At 37.5% G+C, this 22,324-nt stretch overlaps 1 protein-coding gene across 50 annotated transcripts in view; it reads left to right on the top strand.

Moving 5' to 3' along the window:
- LOC145987728 (uncharacterized) overlaps nucleotides 1–22,324 on the top strand; it is a 319,042-nt gene that overhangs the window by 19,445 nt on the left and 277,273 nt on the right. For all 50 annotated transcript variants that reach the window (XM_083122351.1, XM_083122375.1, XM_083122365.1 and 47 more), the window contains exon 5: nucleotides 11,125–11,184. In XM_083122351.1, the coding sequence (XP_082978477.1) occupies nucleotides 11,125–11,184 (60 nt within the window). The remainder of the gene's footprint in view (nucleotides 1–11,124; nucleotides 11,185–22,324) is intronic.

Raw genomic sequence — 22,324 nt, 5'->3', positions numbered from 1 at the left:
CCAGCACGAGAACTAATTACTTCCAATCCAGTCATTCATTAATTAATAAATTATGTGTTTTAAGGTCAGATTTCAAAATGTGTAGTTTTATCTTAGTTGGATGGATTCATGGCTTTCTGAAATCGTATTTGAAAAATAAGTAAATAATTTTAAAAACATAATGTCTGCTCCTGAGAAAAAGGGGCTGGTGCGTGAATTATTGTCAGCCTTGTCTACCCCAGGTCAAGCTATTAGAGAGCCATATTTGTTACATTTGTAAAGCACCTGACTACCATGTGGAGATCTAGGTTTAATTTCACATCTCCGTTTAACTAGCTCTTGGCTTGAGAGTCTCTCGGCAGTAGGTTCCTGGGTAGAGGTATGACTTTGAGATAGTGAGGTTAAGCATGCTTGCACACCTACCGTTCTTTTGCCGGGGTAGTTTTCCGCGACAACATCGACACCGGAAACGTGTTTTTCACATGCATGAACACAGTCTGGGTTCTTCCCATGACCTTGGAGGGAAGGCATGAATGCCTGATGGCTGCTGCCCTGCGTTGCCAACCTCCCGATAAGTAAAACTGTTTGATCAGTGAAATTATGCTAAATGCTGATAAAGTGTGCTAGGATCTAAAGAACAATAAACTATTATTATTGATAATTAGTAACTAATTTATTATTATGATTATTATTCGGATGATTGTAATTTTAAGTTATGCATCTATTTTCCGAGATGAGTTCATCATTGAAGTAGAGAAAGTTTGAGATGATTTGTCTACTACAAAGTGGAACATTTGTTTTATTTGTGCCCCACAACTGTTTGCCGATTCTTGCCATGAAATGTTCCTCACGAGCTAAACTGGAGAATAAAGAGAAGATGAAAGGATGTGGTTGGAAAGGCTGGGTATTATTTTTAATTTCTCAAAATATCGTCCTTTGAAGTGAATTCTTCCCTCCCAGAGAGCAAGTTTACAAATTATGCTAGATTTTCCCATTATGAAAGCACAGAGTACTAGGTGTCAACAAAACTCAAATTGTGCTAGGTTTAGCATAATTATGCTAGGGTAGGCATCGCTTCCCTGCTTCAAAATAACTTCCAGCTAAATTTTATGGCTTGATTCTGTGTCCCCTTTTTTATTGCCAGAGGCACGGGGGCTAGGCCCGACTTTCGATGTGTCGAGGGGATCTCCGGATGCATTGGACCATAGAAAGGTCCTTCCAGGAAATTTGTCGTGCAGGGTTATGTGTGCGCCTGTCCCATTTACCCCCGTTGTTTCTTGGTGTACACAATATCGAGGTAGGGTCGCAGTCGATGTTATTGGTGTGTGCAAATAGCCTTAAGGTGGTTTAGAGGGTATTGGTGATCATACCATTATAATACCATAACAATGGCTCCAACTCAAGAATTTATGGAGCTCCACTTACTAAGGTTAGGGGTTGACAAAACTAAAAATAATTCAGTTGCCAGGTCTCCTCTAACTCAGGATATTTTTTTTTCTCCTTAACATGGGTCAAAAAAGACATGAATCCAACTAAGATAATCTACGACATGTGATCTTAAAACATTTAATTTAGTAATGAATTCTGCACCGAAGTGCCCTTACAAAGGACCCGGTAACAGTATGAATAACTATGCAATGCATTCCACCATATTGCTGCAGATTTTAAAATTTGCCTAGCAAGAATGCAAGAATTACTATGTCATGTTTATTCTGATTGATGGACATGATACAGAAAAAAACACATATATTGAAAAAAAAACACACAGCACGTAAAAACAAAAAGAGGTAATGGAATTTTCCGTAATGCAACTCAAAATATGAAAAAAAAAAAAATATTGCGTTTAAGAATTCAGGTGCGAATTCATGTAGTTTTCTACCCCCTGATTACAGTGCAACTTCAATTTGACGTTTTCACAAACTTAGGGTGATCGAAAATATCAAAGTGATGAAATTTATAACTACAGTCTGTCCCTACAGTCTGTGCTGTGGAGCAACGCTGTTCATAATGGCAAAAAGTGGGAGAAAGACTGGTCCTGGCAGAATAGTGTGTACTGCTGCAAATGGCTGGTGGGTCATTCCATATCAAATCATCCAGAATTTTGTGAAAATGTCACCCACCATCTCAGATTTTGATAAAATTAGGTATACTTGTAGAACTTTTGATGCTGATTACAAAAATGACAACTTTTTTGAGATAGATCAAGGGGTTCAGAAGGTACGCATTTTTAAAAATCTCTGTGTATGCCACATGCGGCTCCGCTTTGAATAACACACATTAGGTTATAAATAAAGTATCTTCTCTCAGGTTTGCCGTAGAAACTTCAAGTTTTTTTTTTTCTCAGGATAGTGTAAGCTTTCATTTAAATAAGGTTTCAGATCAGTGTATCAATAATCGTGTATTTTATGTATAGTTAGTTTATTTATAGCCTGAACAACGTAAAATCGAAGTTCCACTGTATCTAAGTTAGTTGCAACTGTCTTCAATTTTTTCAAAAAATATAATCATCATCATTATACCGCGTTTGGTAGAACCTGTCCCCTTTCCCGCGCTAGGGAGCGCTCGACAGTTTCGGTGCTAATGAGAAACGAGGAAAAAATTGTCTGCTGGGCAGCGAGGAGCGAATGGAAGCCAGAAGAGAGGCGCTTACGTAGACGCTGTTGTGACGTTGCGTATTTTAATTGGCTGCCTGGCTTTGACTTTCCCCAGCACGGAGAAAAGGGAGCGACCAGCTAGCGCGGGAACCGGGACAGGTTGTACCAAACGCGGTATAGCATTCTCAAGTTTAGCAAATTTTCTTCAAGAACATTCTTTTTGTGCATTTTATCTCAATATGTATTTTTTTTGCTACTCTTCATGGGGATACGTAATATGAAGTAAGAATTAATAATACACATTTGTGCTGATTGAAGTTTTTCCAAATGGAGCTTTTTATGCCACATACCACAGAAAATCTCCTTGTGATGGGGTGGTTGGAACACTTAGAAGGCTTGTATAGACATCTACAGTATCAAGTAACAAGTGCAGCAATGAAGTACAAATTCTGTAGAAATAGTATTAGAGGCATAAATTTCTTATTAATGACGTAAGGTGAAATGACAACAACCCGTAGTACAATGTGTCAGCGATTGCAAAGTACTATACAACAGCACCAGGAAGATTAACCTTTTGAGTCCCAAGGCCATTTTCACATGTAACCCTCTCGGTCCCGAGCCGATTTTGAGCAAAATGCAGAGTTTCAATTAAATGAGTGTAGATTGGAGACTAATGGCCCTAGAGAGATGAGTGATATACCGTTGTACGCGGAATGAACCAGAGATTCAGACTATATGAAATTTATACACATTCGGCATATATGTGGCGGGGGAGGGGGGCTCTCAAAATTCCAGAATTTCGGAAAAAAAAAATTTGGTTCTCCCACCCTCCCCTCAAGAAAAAAAGTACATGACTGTGGACATGCACATGGAAATGATCGCTGACATGTAAGGAACAAAAAAATATTTGCATTATTATCATATGACCAATGTAACTTGAGTTGTACCCCCAAAAGGAATGGTCGGCACGCCACTGATTCAAGCTTCAAAATGCAGCGGTACCTTGAGATGACTTTAGCTCGGAGACTATTTGCCCTGTAGATATGAACGATATACCGTTGTACGCAGAATGAATCACAGATTCAGCCAATATATATAATTTATGCACATTCGGCATATATATGGAGGGGGAAAGGGGGGAAATCCCATGAAAATACTTTTTTTTAAGAATGGGGTTACGTGAAATATGTTGTCCGTAAAACTGTGTCTGAAGGTGGGGTTTTCTGGACCAGTAGTCTCGCCAACGTAATCTGCGATCATGTCCCATCAGTATTGTCAAACCAACAAAAGTCTTCATTTCGTCAATGGTCACGTCACATTTGGGCTTTGTCATTGGGTGCTGTGTGATATGTTGGTGGTAGTACCTGTTAGTCTCAGTCACCAGATGCTGGAAGATTTCTTCGGAGAAAGTCAAGGAAAAAAAGTCCAAGGAAGAGGATGCATCGTCAGCGTGTCAAAGCTTCAGTCCAGTCTGTCCTAGGAAAGTTTGGGGGTTGGGAGCAGTTCTACCAGTTCGGGAATGGGGTTGCCAGTCGGATGGAGCAGGAGGAGGGGAAGGGGAAGGTCTTTGTGACATATCATCAGAATCAGATTCTGATATATCAGAGGGAATGTCAAGCTCTTCTTCATCCCACTCGGAGTCTGTATCCATATCCTCCAGCTCATCTCGGATTTCATCAGAACGGAGATCACGGGGAGCAGCCATGGTCGACTATAACCCTTTTGGGGACACAGCAGGCACAAACGACACTAGCACACTTTTCACAACCACAAAAAAAAAACACGTAGATGACAAAAAAGTCCTTGGAAGTCTGTCTCTTCACTCAAAAAATATCCCTATTTTATTTTATTCTATTTTTGGACAATGCAGGGTAACCTATGTTTAACCTTGTGGAACACTTGTGCTCACAAACAAAGGTTTCCTTCAATGCGCTTCGAAATTCCATTTGCACAACGCAGATTCAACAACCAGTCTTCCACCTCCCCTACCCACCACCCCCTGCTTGAGCCCTCACGGAAAACTTTCATTTTGACATTGGATACTGGTAAACAAAGTTTCCTTCGAATGCAGTTAACAGGCGGGAGTGAAAAGCATTGCTTTAGAACAACAAAGCTGGTCTTCCTTTGTCGGCAAAAATTTTCCCTTGAAAGGAGACGCAAAAGAGAAGCCCCTTTTCCCCTCCATTTTCATGAAGACAAAAAAAATGCAAAAAAACATTTCTGTTAAATACATGTGTTAGGAACAATATAAAAAAAATCAAAATTCTAGCCAAAAATAGAAAAGTTATAACGTAAAAACTACGACCTTGACACAGCATCTCGATCGAGATGCTTGGGACCGTGAGGGTTACATTTGAGTATCTCGAATGAGACGCTTGGGACCCAAAAGGTTAAGTATGCACTGTTTTGAACTTAGGCTACAGTCTATTTACAGTGTTCGGTAATTAGGGTACAGTCTGTTTACAGTGTTTGGTAAGTTACTTTTTACAAGTAACCGAGTTACAGTCACTCATTTAAAAAGTAACTCAGTTACTGGTACTTTGACAGTAACTGTGAGCTACTTTACAGTTACTGTGAAAGAAACTTAAAAAATACAAATTGTGTTTCTAGACATTGAACTTTTCTAATGGTGGAAGCGGCCCCGGCACCCAACCACCGTCGAATAACATGGGTACCTGGGGGAAACCCTGGGGGGGGGGGGTAAAGGTGGTCAGGGGCATGATGCTAATCACATCACCCCCACTCACGACTGGATCAAGAAAGTGGGCACACCCCCTATACACCTTCATGGCGTGGTGCTATGCACAGGGGAACACTTTACCTTTTTTAGTACATAATTTCTTCATATACTTACATTACTACAGAAGGTTGTTCGCTTTATATCCGACCATCTTTGATGGGTACTCACCTTAAGAGATACCGTGCCGCCACCACCGATCATGTTCTATTGGATCCCCAGCATTGTGGACTATTGCCCGGCATCGCAGTTTCCATTGCAGCAAGCTCCGGCGGAGGACAGGCATGGGAATTCTGTCCTACTCCTCCCTTCAAGCTTTCCATAGACCATCCAGGGTGCGCGGGCGGCGATGTTGAAGACACGTTGTTTCAACAGTCCAAATGAGCAAAAATCCATTGGACTGGCATCTGGGCTTTTCACAGGAATGTCTTCAAATGGAATGACACAAATTCCTAATTCCTCTGCCATTTCCTGATAAAAACGTAGTGATGTTCTGGCGGTATGACTCGAAGCCTTGTCCATATGGATCATCACCTGGTTCGCGTCCATTCCATACAATTGTGGGATGTCTCTCCGATAGATAGGTGTCAGAATGGAGTCTTGGAAGTATCTGGCATCCACCTTCACGTTTTTGTCCACCTTGCGTACCATCAACTTACCCTCATATGCAAATCCTGTCACAACCAGAAAGTCACGAGGGAAACTTTCTCTGCACTGACAAACAAAGTTGCTGCGCCCCTTGCCGTCAATGTTACGGTATGTGATTGCCCGAATGTGACCACCAGCAGTGAGATGGACATATGATTCATCCATTGTGACAACTTTCTTCCATTTGGAACCCGCCAGGTACCTTTCATACAGGTTCACAATGCCTACGTATGAAAACTGGCATAGAAAGAGGCCATTACGTAACCCTCCCAATACCGGTTGATTTTCGGTGCCATTTGATAACATACACTACCAACACTCACGCACCTACAAGGTCAGACACAACACTGCTCCCGCCAGCAGACCATAGTTCCAGCATGATATGCCAGGTGGCAGCACCGAATCGACAATGGTCGGTTATAAAGCGAACAACCTCTGTACTGCAAATAAAAGATGAAACACAGTCAACTTTGCTTGAACGATTTTAATTAAGAAATAGTTTGTATGCAGACCACTGTATTTTGAATATGGTGTCATTGATTCCACTCGCACCTATTTCTTTCTACTCCATTCCAAGTTCAACAAGATCCAAATATCCACTCCTTCGACAATGACTTTTTACTAGCTCGACAGTCCACCTAAAATCCTGAAGTTTTCACAATTAGATATGAATTGAAGTAAAGTGTGGATGAAGTTAGCATGCAACAAAGCATAGCTTGCTTGCCAGGCCAGCAATTCCAAGAAAATTCTTTTACGTAGCATCCAGAGAAGGTACAGATATATTTTTTTTTACAGTTGGGAACAGAAAATGTGAACGGCACAATTTATAGTGCATGAAATTTCGGCAATGCGTAGATTACAATAGAGTAAGTATTATTAGGTACTATCTTCATGGGCGTAAATTGGGAACTATGTTTGGGTTGAGAGAATCACAAAGTTTTCCATCCCATAAAAATAGTGTCAAAGATTATTTGCTAAATACATTTGAAAAATCACAATAATTACTTTTTTTTTTTTTTGTTCCTCAAGTGCCAGGAGCTTTAGAAAATATATTAAACTTGTAATTTTTAATTAATCTATAAATTTTGGAGGTTGCAAATGCTTCCCTTTTCCCCGGCCAGGCTATGCCTATGCTTACCTTCACACATAGTGAACAAATTTTTTTTTTTATTTTACGGCTAAACATATTGTACTTCATACTTCGTGCTAAATACATAAGCATTTTTTATAAGATTAACTTTTAGCAAATGATTTTTTATCACCCTGTCTCTGAACCGCCCATCTCAATTTTTCCATCAAGCATTAGTACACACTGAGCTACCTATATATAAAATGTGGGGGAAATTGAAGAGAGGCATTGCACGAAATTCGGTCTTGAAGTTAGTCATTTATTTTTCTAAAAAAAATACATAACACTATACATAAAATACATGATTATTGATACACTGATCTGAAACCTTATTTAAATGTAAGCTTACACTATCCTGAGCAAATGAAAACAAACCTGAAGTTTCTACGACAAACCTGAGAGAAGATACTATCATTTATAACCTAATGCGTGTCATTCAAAGCGGATCCCTCTTTAAAACATGTGAATCGTAATAATTTTCCAAATTCACTATTTCCCAGTTTTTAATATAAGCCACAGAATACATACTTGCAAGCTGTGTGAGTTTGTTTCCATTTACATAAATGTGGATTTAGTTTATAATTGTCAGGGAAAATGCGAAATTTGTCGTGAGAAACGTAGAAAATTAGGGAATTTATTTTCTACTTGTCTGTAGCCAATGTGATGAAAAAGGAGGCTCAAGGGATTGGCCATTGGCCACAAATGACAACCTTCGGGAGATACAGTGTGTGTAGTGATCGTAAGAAGGAAAAGAGAACAAGGTACAAGTGCAGCAGGTGTGAGGTCCCACTCCATTATTCCATGTTTCAAGACCTGGCATGAGCAGTGAACCCAAGCCTCCTGCCTCCATGAGCCTAAATTTCCTTTGGACATCTGTAGCACTTTTTGATTTCTCATATTGTAGCACACAAAAGGCCTTCTCAGGTTGAGAAAGCACCATGATGAATCTGGTACTCTCTAGCGGCAGAAAATGGAACTTCTAGAAACACCTGCAATACAAAAAAAAAATTATACTTTACTCTTTAAAATAATCTACTTTGTTACTCGATACTCCTAACATTTTATCTACAATAAATTTTTCAAAGTGGGTCTGGAGTTTATGTACACACTGTATATCGGGTAGGTGTTAAATCATCGCGATATTTGGCAATATATCATAATGATTTTTTAGCATTATATATAGGGACATTGAATTTTCGTGATGCACGAAAATGCGAAATGTGAAGAAACGTTGCAATTTCTAACATTCTGTAAATAACTACATCACCAATGATGAAATATGTGCAAATTTTATTCACGAAGTAACGCGAAATGTGTGCTTTTCCACGAAATTAACGCCTTTTTCGTGAAATAGCTGCGAAATATCATCGAATTAAGTAGGAAACACGCAAAAACCGGAAAAAGCTGCAAGTTCTGATTTCTCGTGCGCATAGTCTCCATTCGAAAACTTTGCTAATTGTCGTGCTCGTCAACTGCATTTATTTTTTTCTCTTAATCTCTTCACAGCTTCCAGTTATATTCAACTTGCTAGCTGTAGCAATGATATCAGGATTAGTCTGTCTGTGAAGAGTAATATAAGATAAGAAAGGCTTGGAGAATGAATCACCCTCCTGCGAAGCCAAAACGTAAACAAACGTACGCTCTCAGTGTTCACCATTTTCTGAATAGATTCATTGTTAGACTTGAGAATATATAACACAAGCAGACGCTGATCACAAAACTTAATTTTTTATTTTTTTGGTATCCTCTCACCATTCAAAAGTGTGCCAAAATTTTTTTTTCACCGCTGGTATATACCGCCGACCTAACATTTTTTTTACCGCTCTCCTCAGTTTTTGTTTACCATAAATTTGTCTCCCTAGTTATATATTATGTCAGTGATATATCATCATGATATTTGGCAATATTTATCGTAGAGACAATATATAGCCAATATCACGATACGGAAAAAATGTAAAAATGTATTGTATGGTCTGTGACAATATTTTCTTGATATATCAAATTTCCGATATTGTCAATCCTTAATCCTGACCATCCCAGATGACCTTTGGCAAACTGAGCATAACCTGGCAGAGCACAATGTGGGCGTCAGGAAAAAAGAGTCCCGTGTCTCTGCGTTCATTTTTGAGTGAGTTATTCGATATTTTTCCTGCCTACGAACTGTACAGATGCATTAGTGCTTGTCAAAGTTTATTTTATGCCCACTCTATGCTCAGATAGGCTAATCAGTTTAAAATGGGATCCATCAACTAAGCAATTGGAATGCCCCTTATGAGCATCATATAAAGTTTTTTATCATGTATTGTCTTTTGTTGTAACATGGAAGGTATAAATGTGCCATTTTATGGCATGCTTATAAATAATGATTCACAAGCTTTTGCTCTTTCTCTATTGCTTAAAATGTTGATCTGTTGATTTCTTTTCACGTGTTAGCGCAATTAATAGGGAATGTTACTCCACTTCTGCCTGCCAGTAGTTAATGAAAAAAAAGGCTAGTTTGTAGTTGCGAGCTTTTTAGGTATTTCAATTTGATTTTCTTGCTGTGTAAGTTAATCACAATGATGATTTGCATGACTAGTGACCTGATGACAGATGAATAAACACTGAAATGTCCATGCCCCACACATAACTTTTAACATAGCATGCCTGGCATAATTAGGTGCTATACCGACCACTTCATCACAAGACGGATGTTTGAGATAGGAAACAGAACCTCCACGTGAAAGAAGAAATTCTTTGCAGTAAATGACAGAAAATGTAAATATTTTTACCCCCCCCATCCACATCTCCTCATCGAGAGAGAAAGGGATGCAGATAAAACATAAACTTCAAATGGAAGCTTTTGTTACTGGCAATATTGTGTGCTGAAATAGAACATTTTTAACATCGCTGTGTATAATCATTAGAAAGCAACACAAGCAGAAATTGTAATGATGCATGAAAAGGTAATTAACAGACAACAGATCTAACGATCTATAAAAACTTGAAAATCTTCTGCATCAGAATTTACCAGATGAATTCTTACTACATTTATACATTTTTCACCTATCATCCATGGTCAAAAAAGTTTCATATGTTGTCTTAACTTTGCAGAATGAGCAGTGTTCAAGGTGGGAATTCGTGGCTGGGGCATACTGGGTTTGCAGAATGAGCAGTGTTCAAGGTGGGAATTCGTGGCTGGGGCATACTGGGTCAGTTTGGGGGATAGTTGGGAACATCCTTGTATGGATGAATGGGAAAACTGCAGTAGGTTGGGAAATGCTTACTAAATTATGCTAACTGGGTGGATGTTTCATGAAAATGTTGTTGGGAGAGGATATCAACCTGCCGCATTCCAATCTACTTTGACCACTGAGGATTAGCAATGCCGAGGAGAAATACTATAGAGAGGCAGGACAATAAGAGATTGTTGAGCATAGATTGTTAAGCATGGAGTAATGAAAATAAATATAAACTGAAATTATATGTACAGTGAAATACAGCAAAATAATGTAAGTACCAATGATCTGGATCTGGAATTCCATATAATGCAGGAATTGCAGAAAAGTTAACTCACTACTTCAAGGAAGAAAAGGATTTAATATGACTTAAAATGTTGAAAGTTCAGTAGCTTCTTTTCATGTTAAGAAAAATCACAAAATATTGGCTATTCAAATGATCCGTTAAAAAGAAAACCGTGGACAAATTCTAGTATTTTATGAATATGGATAATTTGTCTGGAACTGATGTACTTGAGATGAATGAACATTTTATGCTATCAAAGCAAAATTGATACGGCGACACTAGAATAGAGATGTGAAGGAAATTGCAGAATATTATACACAAGAAAAATAATGTTAATGTCAAGTAAGGATAATTTATTCTACATGGTTCAATGCAATGTATATGTAGCACAATATGTTGTGTAAAATGGTGCTATACAAGTACACCTTCAACTGCAGTGCAGTTACTTGACTCCCACATTATCTTGTCAATAGCACTTTGTCCGTGCAGATGTACTGATTTAGTCTTTAATTTAATTTAATTTCTTTCTACAGGAATGTTCGCCAGCGTGTCAGGATTGTCTCAAGATTCTAATTCTCAGGATGGCAGCCAAGGTAAGGATCAAATTTTTATTTCCTTTTCAAGAGGCGCAGACAATTTTGTTGCAGTGATATGAATCAATTTGAACACAAATTTGGTTCTAAATCAGATCAAGATGCTCATTGGTGGAGAACAGTTTCTGTAATTATGTGCTTCAGTATTCCTGTTGGGTTTGCAATTCAAGCACAAGCATTTTTATAAATTATTTAAATAGCTTTTGATGTATTGATAAGTTGTTGCTATTGAGACTGATAGATACTACCAGCTTCTGATTCAATTTCCAACGTATGAAGTTTTTAAGGTCTATCTGTACTGGTCGAGAGACTAGATGGAAGGTAACTAACTAGTTTGTTTCTTCTCTGTACAGTTTCAAAGGAACTAGTATTTTGTGACTAGCATTTCTTTTTATCTAAAAAAATTTTCATAAGTATTATGCTTTTATAAGTTTTGGCATGGGAAGCTTTATAATTTGAACTTGTTGCTTTGTGAAGTTGTGTTCACTCCTTATGACATGATAGAAATTTTAAGACAAGTCTTAATTCCACTGCTGGTGAGAAAATGTTCTGCAACACAGAGCCGTAGGTGCACACAGACTTAATGTATTTGATGCTCTCCAGTTTGACAAGGATTTGTGAATATGAAGAAATCAAAAGAACTTATGTTGTTTTGGAGACATTAAAAATTTAAACGTCTTCTGTGTATGGTGCTTTTAGGTTCCAATTGACATATTTAATCATATGGCAATCGAAAGATCTCATGGGTGTTTGAACAAAAAAATTACCGTGGTTTGTCACAGTGGTAAACGTTGAGGACATTCTGCTTTCTGTTGTTAAGATTATATTTACTGGAACAGTCAGATGACTTGGTCTGTTTGAGGATTCATTAAAAAACAAATGCTCTTTGGTATAATGCTTTTGTATGGTCCAAATTGACATGGGTTTGCTAGTTTTGTTTACCTGAAGATGTGTTGTCCTGAATGCATATATCGCTACTGTCATGTAGAAAACTTTGTCAAAGGTCATTTTGCCATAAAGGATATAAATCATTGTTTCTTTCAAGAGTTTGCCCTCAATTACAAGTTAGCTGGAACATTGTAAGATGAATGTAAATCACATGAATTTGTAAGATTTCATTATTTTTTAATGTGCATAGCACTTTTACCATGACAGATTGTTGTAAATGCAAGAGAAGCTTTAGTTTCCTTGAGTTGTTTGAGTTCATTGCAAGATGTGACTTCATCCAGGGCACATTAAAATTCCAGGATTATAAGCATCTGTGAATGCTTTGTATTTTCAGCATTCCATTAGCTTCTTTTTGGGTTTAGATATCTTTGGTTGGTGAACTGGCAAAATATATTAATGACTGATTCACTTTGCATTGTGGGCATTATCTTTCTCCCATATTAACCGTTGTCCAGCAAACCATGTGGGATATCAACTTGGGTTAAAATCCACTGGTCCTAACATGGAGGATTAAAATGCTAGGAGACAGTTCAGCAGGCAGATGCTTGTGAAATTTCACTTTCTGGATAGAGAGCTTTTGGTTTGTGATTTTTCCCCTGGCCTTTTATCTGTACACCTGTAAGTTGACTGGTGCACTACTACATTGCAAAACTCAATGTAACAGTGCCTATGGTGTGAAAATGACTACTAGTGTCCGTGGACCAGAGGCATTCAGCTCTGTAACTGGCCATGCAAATATGGCAATATGTGCAAATCAGTTTGTTTTTAGAAGAGAGATTTTCGACCCTCCTTTTTTTCCTACACATATCCTCACCTCTCACTATTTAGAATTAGTAAAATGTACAGTGGACCCATATGTAACTTTTGCCAATACCAATAAAGTACTGATAACAAAATTGACCAATAACTGATAGTATACTGATCCAATATAAAATTACACACAGTATCAGGCAATATCAATGAGTACCAATTAATCCATCCTATTCCTAGTAAGATGGTATGTCCTGTTGAAATGGAAAGTTTTGCCTAATGTTCCCAAATGCTGTTTTCTACTTGTACTGACGTGCAGGTTCATATTTGTTTGGATAGTCCCACTTGTTACAGTTTAGCATAGTTAGTTTCCACTATCTATAAAAGGGTCATGTTTTGGTAATTTTTTTCCACACCAATGAACAACTCTAGATTTTGTTGGCTTTGGTTTGAAGGTAAATGAATTTAATTTTTAGGTACAGTAATGTGGGTATTGAGATAACATTGAGGAAAAGCTTTATTAATGTGGTTAATGGCTTGAATTGCATAACTCAGTGGAAATGCTTGCACTTTACAGGCATATCTTCGTATCATCACCATAATAACCGGTACCTGAGGAAATTTTTAAACAGAAGCTTTGTCATGCGGATTGCTACAACACCATGGTTGATGTTTAAGGTAGAAAAGGGTGGGGGACACAACTCGAAGTTAGGATTACTTGGTAGATATGTTTTTTGAAGTGTACGGAAACGTGCAAATGCTTGAAAGGTACACAATATACCAGCCTTTAGCTTAGTTTGAAGTGAATAATGTACGAAAACACGTAACTAGGGAAGTGGCTATCAATGGTTCAGGAACATTGGTTAAATATATAGAAATATCACTCGTATGTCTGCGTATGTAAAATAATACAGTTGCTTACTAGGATTTTAGCCACCACATAACTTATCCAGAACAAAGACATTAAAATGAAGAAACACGGGTGTTTTAATTCAAACTTCCAAGACTATGTTCAGACATTTTGGAGTGGTACAAACTACAAACTAGACAACCAGCATAGGAAAGTTCATTGCATGTTCCTTGAAATCAAAAAAAGGTGCTTTCTTCAACTGTTTGAAAGTTCACAACTAGTTGCTTTTGAGTTTTTCGTGAAAATTATCAGAATTGATACAGGAGGATGCTTTCGTCAGGTGCATATCAGGAAGACTACTTTTGTAGTGGCAGCGATTCGTATTAATGATGAGTTGATGGTTGCAGATTTTACTGTGTACAGTCAGGACAAAAATATGAAGTTGGCATGAGTACTTCATTGATACCAGTTGTGTGGGGGGGGGGGGGGGGTCACGGTTCCCGGAGGAAGTTCGGATATTTGTGTTTTGTGTATTTTTGTTTCAGCAAAACAGGTAGGTGTTTATTTGTGAGTTTATATATATATACATGAAGTCCCATTTTTTATACCATGTGCATCTTGATCTGACAACTCCACGTAAGAAACAGGTTATTCATGAATAATGCTTAATATGTATTTGTGATGTGAAAATTCTAATTGGTTTTGTTCCTGTGATCTGTTTGCTATACTTATACATATTACTATGACACAATTTGTCAGTGCCTCTTGAACAAAAAAGTGACAAAGACAGCAAATTTAGTAGTAGTTAAAATTGCAATGAGTTTACATAGGTTGAATTTAATGAGCAGGTTGAGAATGTATTTTATTTCCTACTTAAATTGGTTTGTTGGTTCCATTTTCCCACTTTGTATCTTGTGTCAACACCAAAATCAGTCTAAATATTATTAGGGACCTTGATTTTTCACAAACGCGATACCACTGAAAAATGTTTATGAATGTACAATGGCATGTTCTGAACATATATTTTATGCATTTAAAATTGTAAAATAATGCAAATTGTTGCCTTTTTGCAAATTTCAACACATTTTGTTCTTAAACAACAAAAATTAGCATGCAAATCCTACATTTTTATGTTCTATGCTTTAAGAAACAAAATGTACCATTTTTCTGCATGTATGACATGACGTTTTCCAACAACATAATGCATTTTATACATGGACTAATTCTGACAGCTACATAACAACCACGTGTAAATGGATGTTTCCCTTGTTTTGTTTTTTTCCACCTTTTAATGAAATGCTTTGCAACACGAGCAAAGTGGCAGGTCTTTGAAAGGAGATAGAGTGGGCACCTACTGTCACATGGGAACAGTAACATTGGTATTTGTTGCACGAGAAATAATGGAAAAATCATCCTTTAAACTGTTCCAATGTATCAAACTGTCATGAACAAGAGTAGGAATGCAACACACAATTTAAAATATACTAGTTTATAAGCATAATTATAGTATACTTTTAGTTATATTTGGAAGAAGAAATGTGCTAAAATAAGAACGGGAATTTGTGGAAAAGTAGCACCAAAAAGTGAAAGAAATAACATTGATTTGGAAGCTAAATAATACTGAGAAATCAAGGTCCCTAGTTATTAGTTTTTGTACAAGGAATCTGACTGAAGAAGTTCAATAAAGGCCAGGGTTTCTGGTTTGTTTAATCTGTAGATGTAGGCTGTTTTCTACATCATGACCCCTAATGCTGAACCTGTTTTTAGCAAGAAGTTTAGTCATTTAAAAAGCTGGAGTTTTTCTTACCTCCTGTTACAAATTAACAGTACAGCAAGTACAGCAAAAAACTGTGGCAAAGGTGGTTAGGAGAGCATGGTAGGATGCCAGGATGTTCTTTGTGAGTGTCCCCTTCATCAATTTCATCTTATCACTCATCTTCATATTTGCGATTAGTCAAAAGTTGCAGAAAAGCAAACTAAAATAAACCAAATCTATCAATAATGCAATTACAATGGAACTTCTCTATAACAGACACCATTGAGGATCTTAGAAATGTATATTCGGAAAACATTACATGATAAACATATAAATAAATTACATGATAAAAATGTAAAGAAATTTGGCTGTGACATAATCATTACAAAGACAGGGTGGCTATAAAGTCTGGAACCAAAGGAGAAATGATACAGAGCACATGTTTCCACTAAAGAACGTGCTCCACATGCCCGCCACCATTCTCAGCGCACTTCTGGAGACGTTTTACAAGACTTCTTTGATTGTCTTTAACATATGTGGTTTCAGAGCAGCAATTGCAGTGGTTATTCTTTCCCGGAGATGTTCCAGATCCCGAATTTTTAATGCATACACCTCATCTTTCACATTCTCCCATGTGGCAAAATTCATAGGGTTCAGGTTGGGTGACCTTGCTGCCCATTCCACATGGCCCCTTCTCCCAATCCAGTGTCCGGGAAACATGTCATCCAACCAGTGGCATACGAAACCTGCATAATGAGGTGGAGCCCCATCTTGCATACACCTCTCTGGATAGCCACTGATAATATCAAGTTCTGGTACCATTTCATTGCCCAACATACTGAGGTAATTTTCTCCATTGACTGTTGATTCAAAGAAGAATGGACCAACAATCTTATCATCCCATAAACTACACCATACCATCACTTTTGGAGAGCCTTGCATTTTACTGTCGGTGAACCAGTTTGGATTCGTTTGTGACAAGTACCTTAAATTTTGTTTGGTTGCCTCCCCAGAAATGTAAAAATTTGCCTCGTCTGAGAACATCACTGTATCACTTTCCAAAAAAGATGGATTTACTGTAATTTGGCGAAGGAACCATTCACATACCTCAACCTTTCAGTCAGGATTGCTCTCTGTTAAATGATGCAGAAGCTGCAACTTGTACGATGGAATTTTTCACTTTTTAAAATTTTCTGCACCATGCTCCGGGGAACACCGATCTCGATGTTCGTGCGCCGCACTGATTTTTTAGGACTTGAGTGAAACTTTGCAAGCACTGCAGTTCTGGTATCTTCATCCACCGACGGTCTGGCAGAATGCTGTTTATCCTGCGTCGATCCTGTTTCACGAAATTTATTCAGCAATTTTCCAACTGCATTATGGGTTACTGACTTCTCCGGATGCCTTCTATTGAACTCGGCCACCACATCCCTCTGTGGTTATCTCCACTCGGTGGTCTTTCGTCAGTGACATTATTCACCTGTAAACAAACAAATACAAGAATATAGTAATTTCTCCTATGGTTCCAGACTTTATAGCCACCCTGTATTGCTTGACAATGGACATTTTATGTATTATCAAAATTGTTACCTCCAAATTCTAGAAATGCTCATGTTTTGAGCTGTTTTTCAAAAGTTTTACATTGGCGATAGGGTATTATAGTTTTCAGCATCAACATCAATTGAATTATGTGGGGAAGTAAATATTTCCAATTATTCAGAGGTATCCATCCATTGAGAGAAGTTTTATTGTACCTCAACAAGACAGATACTACCCTAGCTTGCCATTCAAATGTTAAGCTTGGATTCTGAAAATCTTAAAAAAATTCACCAGTAGCACATGTATCAGACACAAGTGTATTCTGGTCACCAGTGCATATTGTCTTAATCCAACAAAAATATCTTGTCTCACAGCACAACTAGATGAAGACCATGAATAAAATGGATGTTAGAGCAAAAATATACATAATTTTGGAAAATACTTCATTTAAAATACATAATTTGGTGTGTTGTTTGATTTTAAGGAAATCCTCCATGTTTGTTTACTGCAGCATTTAAAGTAAAAATTCACCGAATTTAACAATTGTGATTCTAAAAAGGAATCATAGACTCGTGAAAGATTTATAGAATGGTTAGGTTGTGTCATTGACAACTTGGCTGCTGTAATTTCTTTTGTTAAGTCTAGTTGCTTGATAGGTTCCAAATCTGAAATGGGACATTGGAAGAAGCATGCATTCCAATCTGTTACTTTGCCATCTGTTCATAGGCATGCCATGCTAAAGAGTAGATGTTTCATCAGATCTGCCTGTTGCTTCATGATCAAGTACTATGTACAAATACAATTCTTGATTTAATTCTGTTCCTTAAGGTCAAAGTAGCTTTACGATTTTAGTACTATATGAAAAAAAAAAGGTAAAATGTTCCCCTGTGCTTAGCACCACACCATGAAGGCGTATAGGGGGTGCGGGGGTAACGCCCCACACTTTCTTGATCCGGTCGTGAGTGGGGGTGATGTGATCAGCACCACGCCCCTGACCGCCTTTACCCCCCAGGGTTTCCCCCAGGTACCCATGTTATTCCACGCTGGGTGGGTGCCAGGGCCGCTTACAGACACATTTCTTGATTGAATCTGTTACTTAATCTTCCGGCAATCACGCTGGTGCACAGTGTGTGCCATGACTACTTTTTTTATTATTATTATTATTATTATTGTGTGGTGTCTAGACATGAGTGGTGCCACTTTGCTATTTGCCCACCTAGTTCTCCAGTGGAATATCTGCTGTCATGTGTTGAAGGCACCTTTGTTACCTTTGTCTTTGGAGTAGAAACACACTGACTTTCAATTACACTCTTGGTGCACTAAGTGTGCCACATGCGTTTGGTCATGTAAATAAAACTGTCTCTTGCGAGTTTCGGTCTCATTAGTTTCATCGCCTCACTACTTGGCCATACAGTCTAAGGCAGTGATTCTCAGTGATTCTCAACCTTTTTCAGTCCGGGACCTACCTTGAAGGATATCACACTTCGTGGGACCCATAAGCATGGGCACAGTCAGAATTACTTGTAAGGGTGTGTACCCAGTTTATAATCACATTTTTGCTAACATCGAGTACTTTATGAAGCTCTCTTTTACGCTTGCTTAAACAAATTACACATACTTTATTCTAGAAAAGTAAGTATGTAATTTAAAATACTAATTTACTCTATCCTAACATCTAACTAAACACACAAGCTGAAATTGAAAATATTTACTCACAAACTAATGTGATGCTTGGGGCTGCCTTCTCCGCATAAGCTGGGGTATGTTGGGTTCAATGGTGGTTAACTTAAGTTGTAAATCTGAGCATGCGTCAAGTCTATTTCTGTACTTGCTTTTTACTTGAACCAGAAATGAAAATCCCTTTTCACGTAAATATGATGTGGAAAAGGGCATGAGCAACTTTAATGCATCATCCGAATGGTGATCAGAAATATCAAACGACACCTTAAGTCGTCATGGATGTGACACACAGATAACTCAGAACTTACTACTGTGACCACGAAACGAAAACCACAAATATCTTAGTCCTAGTTATGGATTGAGTTAAACATCAGAGAGATGCCGATAAAGAACAATGGTAGAGCCCGAATAACAGAAATGCAGAATTTAGAATACATACAACACGGGTTGAATTAAAATTGTTAAAACAATATATCTTAGTAATTTAAATGTAATAGGTTTTAAGACAGTAAATAAATTTTCGAGCCCGACTTTGCGACACGAAACTCCTTTTCGGGTCCCAGCAGTGGGTTGCGCCCACATTGCTTGAGAAACGATGGTCTAAGGCAATAGGCCTTGGACTCTGGCTACGTGACCCACAATGGTTAGACTCTCCTTGGGAGGGTAACAACTTTTCGGGACCGGTGGCCACCCACCATTGTGAGGAAATTAGGCATCTACAAATTAGTAGCATAACCCGGCCATGGAAACCTACAGCAAGGACTGAGGGTTTGTGGTGCTGACCACAACTGGTTGGATGATTACTCACTTTTGCTGAGCCATGTGGGAGTGAGGCAGGAAGTGTGTAGGTAGGCCCTTTCCCTCACGGACCGTTAGGCATGGGTTATTATTAGTTTTATCACTGATTAGTTTAATAACAATGAACTTTGATTTATATTTAATATTCTATTTATTCGTCATGCCATATTTATCACAATGAAGCTTTTTTAAATGATACCATTTTTATTGATTTATTTAAAAAAATAATAGTTGGTTTATTATCTCACCATATTGAATGTATATTCAGGATGGCTACTCACTGGAAATTCCTTGTATTCTAGGAATTATGCGTGAATTATTCGATTCGGGAATTCATTGAATTCATACATCCATACTGAGGCAAGATTTTCACAGTTTAGCTTTTATTTTTATTGAGGAAGGAAAAGCCAAATAAAATAAGAGAGAATTCTCTCAATGCATTTGCTTTGTTAGTGTCCTTTGCAGAACAAGCTACAATTGTATCTGACAGACGGAAGATTATTACATTATAAAATATCTTGAAGTTGATTTCTTTAAGTTGATTAGGTAAATTTGAAATTCTTTTAGAAATATCAATTTTTCGTAGATTACTATATCCCGTAACATTTGTGACTTTCGTTCTTTGGTGTATTTCTAGTCTGTGTGTGAAATGGCAAATGTAAACTCCACAACTTAAATGAAATACATGTACCGCTCAATTAATTGAATTAGAATTTTTGGATACACTGGAATCTCTCAGACCATTTAGTATATTGTTAATATATTTGTGTGGGTGGTGAGAGAGTGTAATACCTAAGTTTGAAATAGAGAAAACACATGCTTGTACCCTTGAATTTTTGGAAAGTTTGCCTTGAAAACTGGGAATTATACTTGAATTTTATCATGGCCCTAGAGTGGCCACCCTGATATTACACACTAGAACTTTTTAAATTAAAATAATGTGATTCCATTTTTATGGACGTATTTAAAAAACTGTTGTTTTTTCATTGTATTGAGTGATCAATTGATTGATTGATTCGGTTTATTTTACTTCGCATTTCGTACCTGCAGTGCAGACATAAGAAATTTCTCCCAGGGGTTTAGAAGGAACCTGTCCATCAATACACAACAATTGTGTGTGATCAGTGCAATAAGTTTGTTTGCAAGAAGCATACTCAAATAAACTCTCTCTGTGAAAGTTGTGTTGTCACGAGTAAAGATAACTAAAGACCAAAACTCTGAATCCGTATATTTTACCATAGTAAATAACATATTGCTCAATCTAACACCTTATTGTTGTATGAACAAAAATAAAAAAATAAAATTTGTTGAACTATGTTACATATATATGACAAGTACATTTTTGCTTCATTATTAACCTGCGATCGGTTGTGGGTGAGCACCGTGCTCACTTTAAATTTTAATGAATTGCCATTTTAACAGTATTTAAAAATATTGGCTTGCGGTTCTCTCTAGCTGACTTCTAGAGTTTCAGGGGTGACCTGAGCACCTTTTTATGAGATGACGTAAACAGCATTATTAGAGAGGGCTATTGTTGTGGAAATAGTGTTGTCAGAGTAAGCGCAGAGCTCACACGCAACCGATTAGGTTATATATTTTTTATTTACATTTGTGCATTATTTAGTCAATAGGTCTATCCTGTTTCTAGTGAGTTTTTGTACCTATATGTTCTTGTCGTGTTAATAGAAAATTCGAAAAGTGTGGCAGTGATTTTATATCGTATCAGATTTCTGGAAATCACATTGAACTACCTCAGAGGAACATGCACTTTTTATTAATGCTGAGACTTTTTGGCTTCGACGATGTATACTACGCTGTTTGAAAACATTAAACATTTTGAAACAAACAAACAAACAAACAGATCATTACAATTTAAAAAAATAATTTAAAAATAAAATAAAATACGGTGAAATATGCCTGAAAAGCAAGGGTGAGTGCTGTGCTCACCTGTGACCGACAGCGTGACTACAGCGAGCACGACTGATCCCAGGTTAAAACAAAGAAAATCGAGCTGTCAGTGATTTCACTTACATGTAATGAAGTGATTATTAGGGGTGTGCGGAATGCACAATTTGTGGTTTGGACGGGCTTACGGCAAGACATTACTCCATTGGAATGACCAGGGCTCCAAAAATTCAGGTCGCCATGGCGAATAAAAATTTCAGCCTGGCGACTGTGATCTTTTACTGTAATATGTACGAAATTTTGATGATTCTAAGTTCAAATTGCAGTACAGCGTAAGTTAGCAAATTTTTTTTTTATCAACGTTGTGAACATTCCATAGAGTCAGTAACAATTTCTTACCCTTTGTCCCCCATTTCCTGTTTTCTCAAATAATTTAGTGATGTTTTGAATACCGTGATGCTCAGCATCTTATACAGTGTGTTTCAAAAATCGCACAACCCGAACTTTGGAAATGTATATCATGAAAACCGTAAGAGATATTTACACCGGTTTTTCTGCATTATAAAGCCTCATCCATTGAGATATTTTTCAATGCTTAAAATTATCAGTTTACTCCGTACAGAAAATGATATAAATTAATAACTGACGGAAAGCAGCATTCAAATTTTTCCAGAAATGAACTTCTGAGTAAGAAAAATATGTAAGAAATTATCGAAGGGTCATAATTAGACATTTGATGACTGATGGCATGTGAGTCTTGTCATTTGTGACCAATATTGGTCATGTGCAACATTTGATGAATGACTGTTGTCATGTTTTGAAGGCACATTTGTCTATGTAGTAGACACACACATCCTTTTGAATGGTGCACCATGTGTGCTTGGTCATATGAGTAGACTGTCACTTTCTTTTTG

Source organism: Lepisma saccharinum, chromosome 5 (genome assembly GCF_977018435.1).
Source record: "Lepisma saccharinum chromosome 5, izLepSacc3.1, whole genome shotgun sequence".
Classification (NCBI taxonomy): domain Eukaryota; kingdom Metazoa; phylum Arthropoda; class Insecta; order Zygentoma; family Lepismatidae; genus Lepisma; species Lepisma saccharinum.
This window is presented reverse-complemented; position numbering and strand designations above follow the sequence as displayed.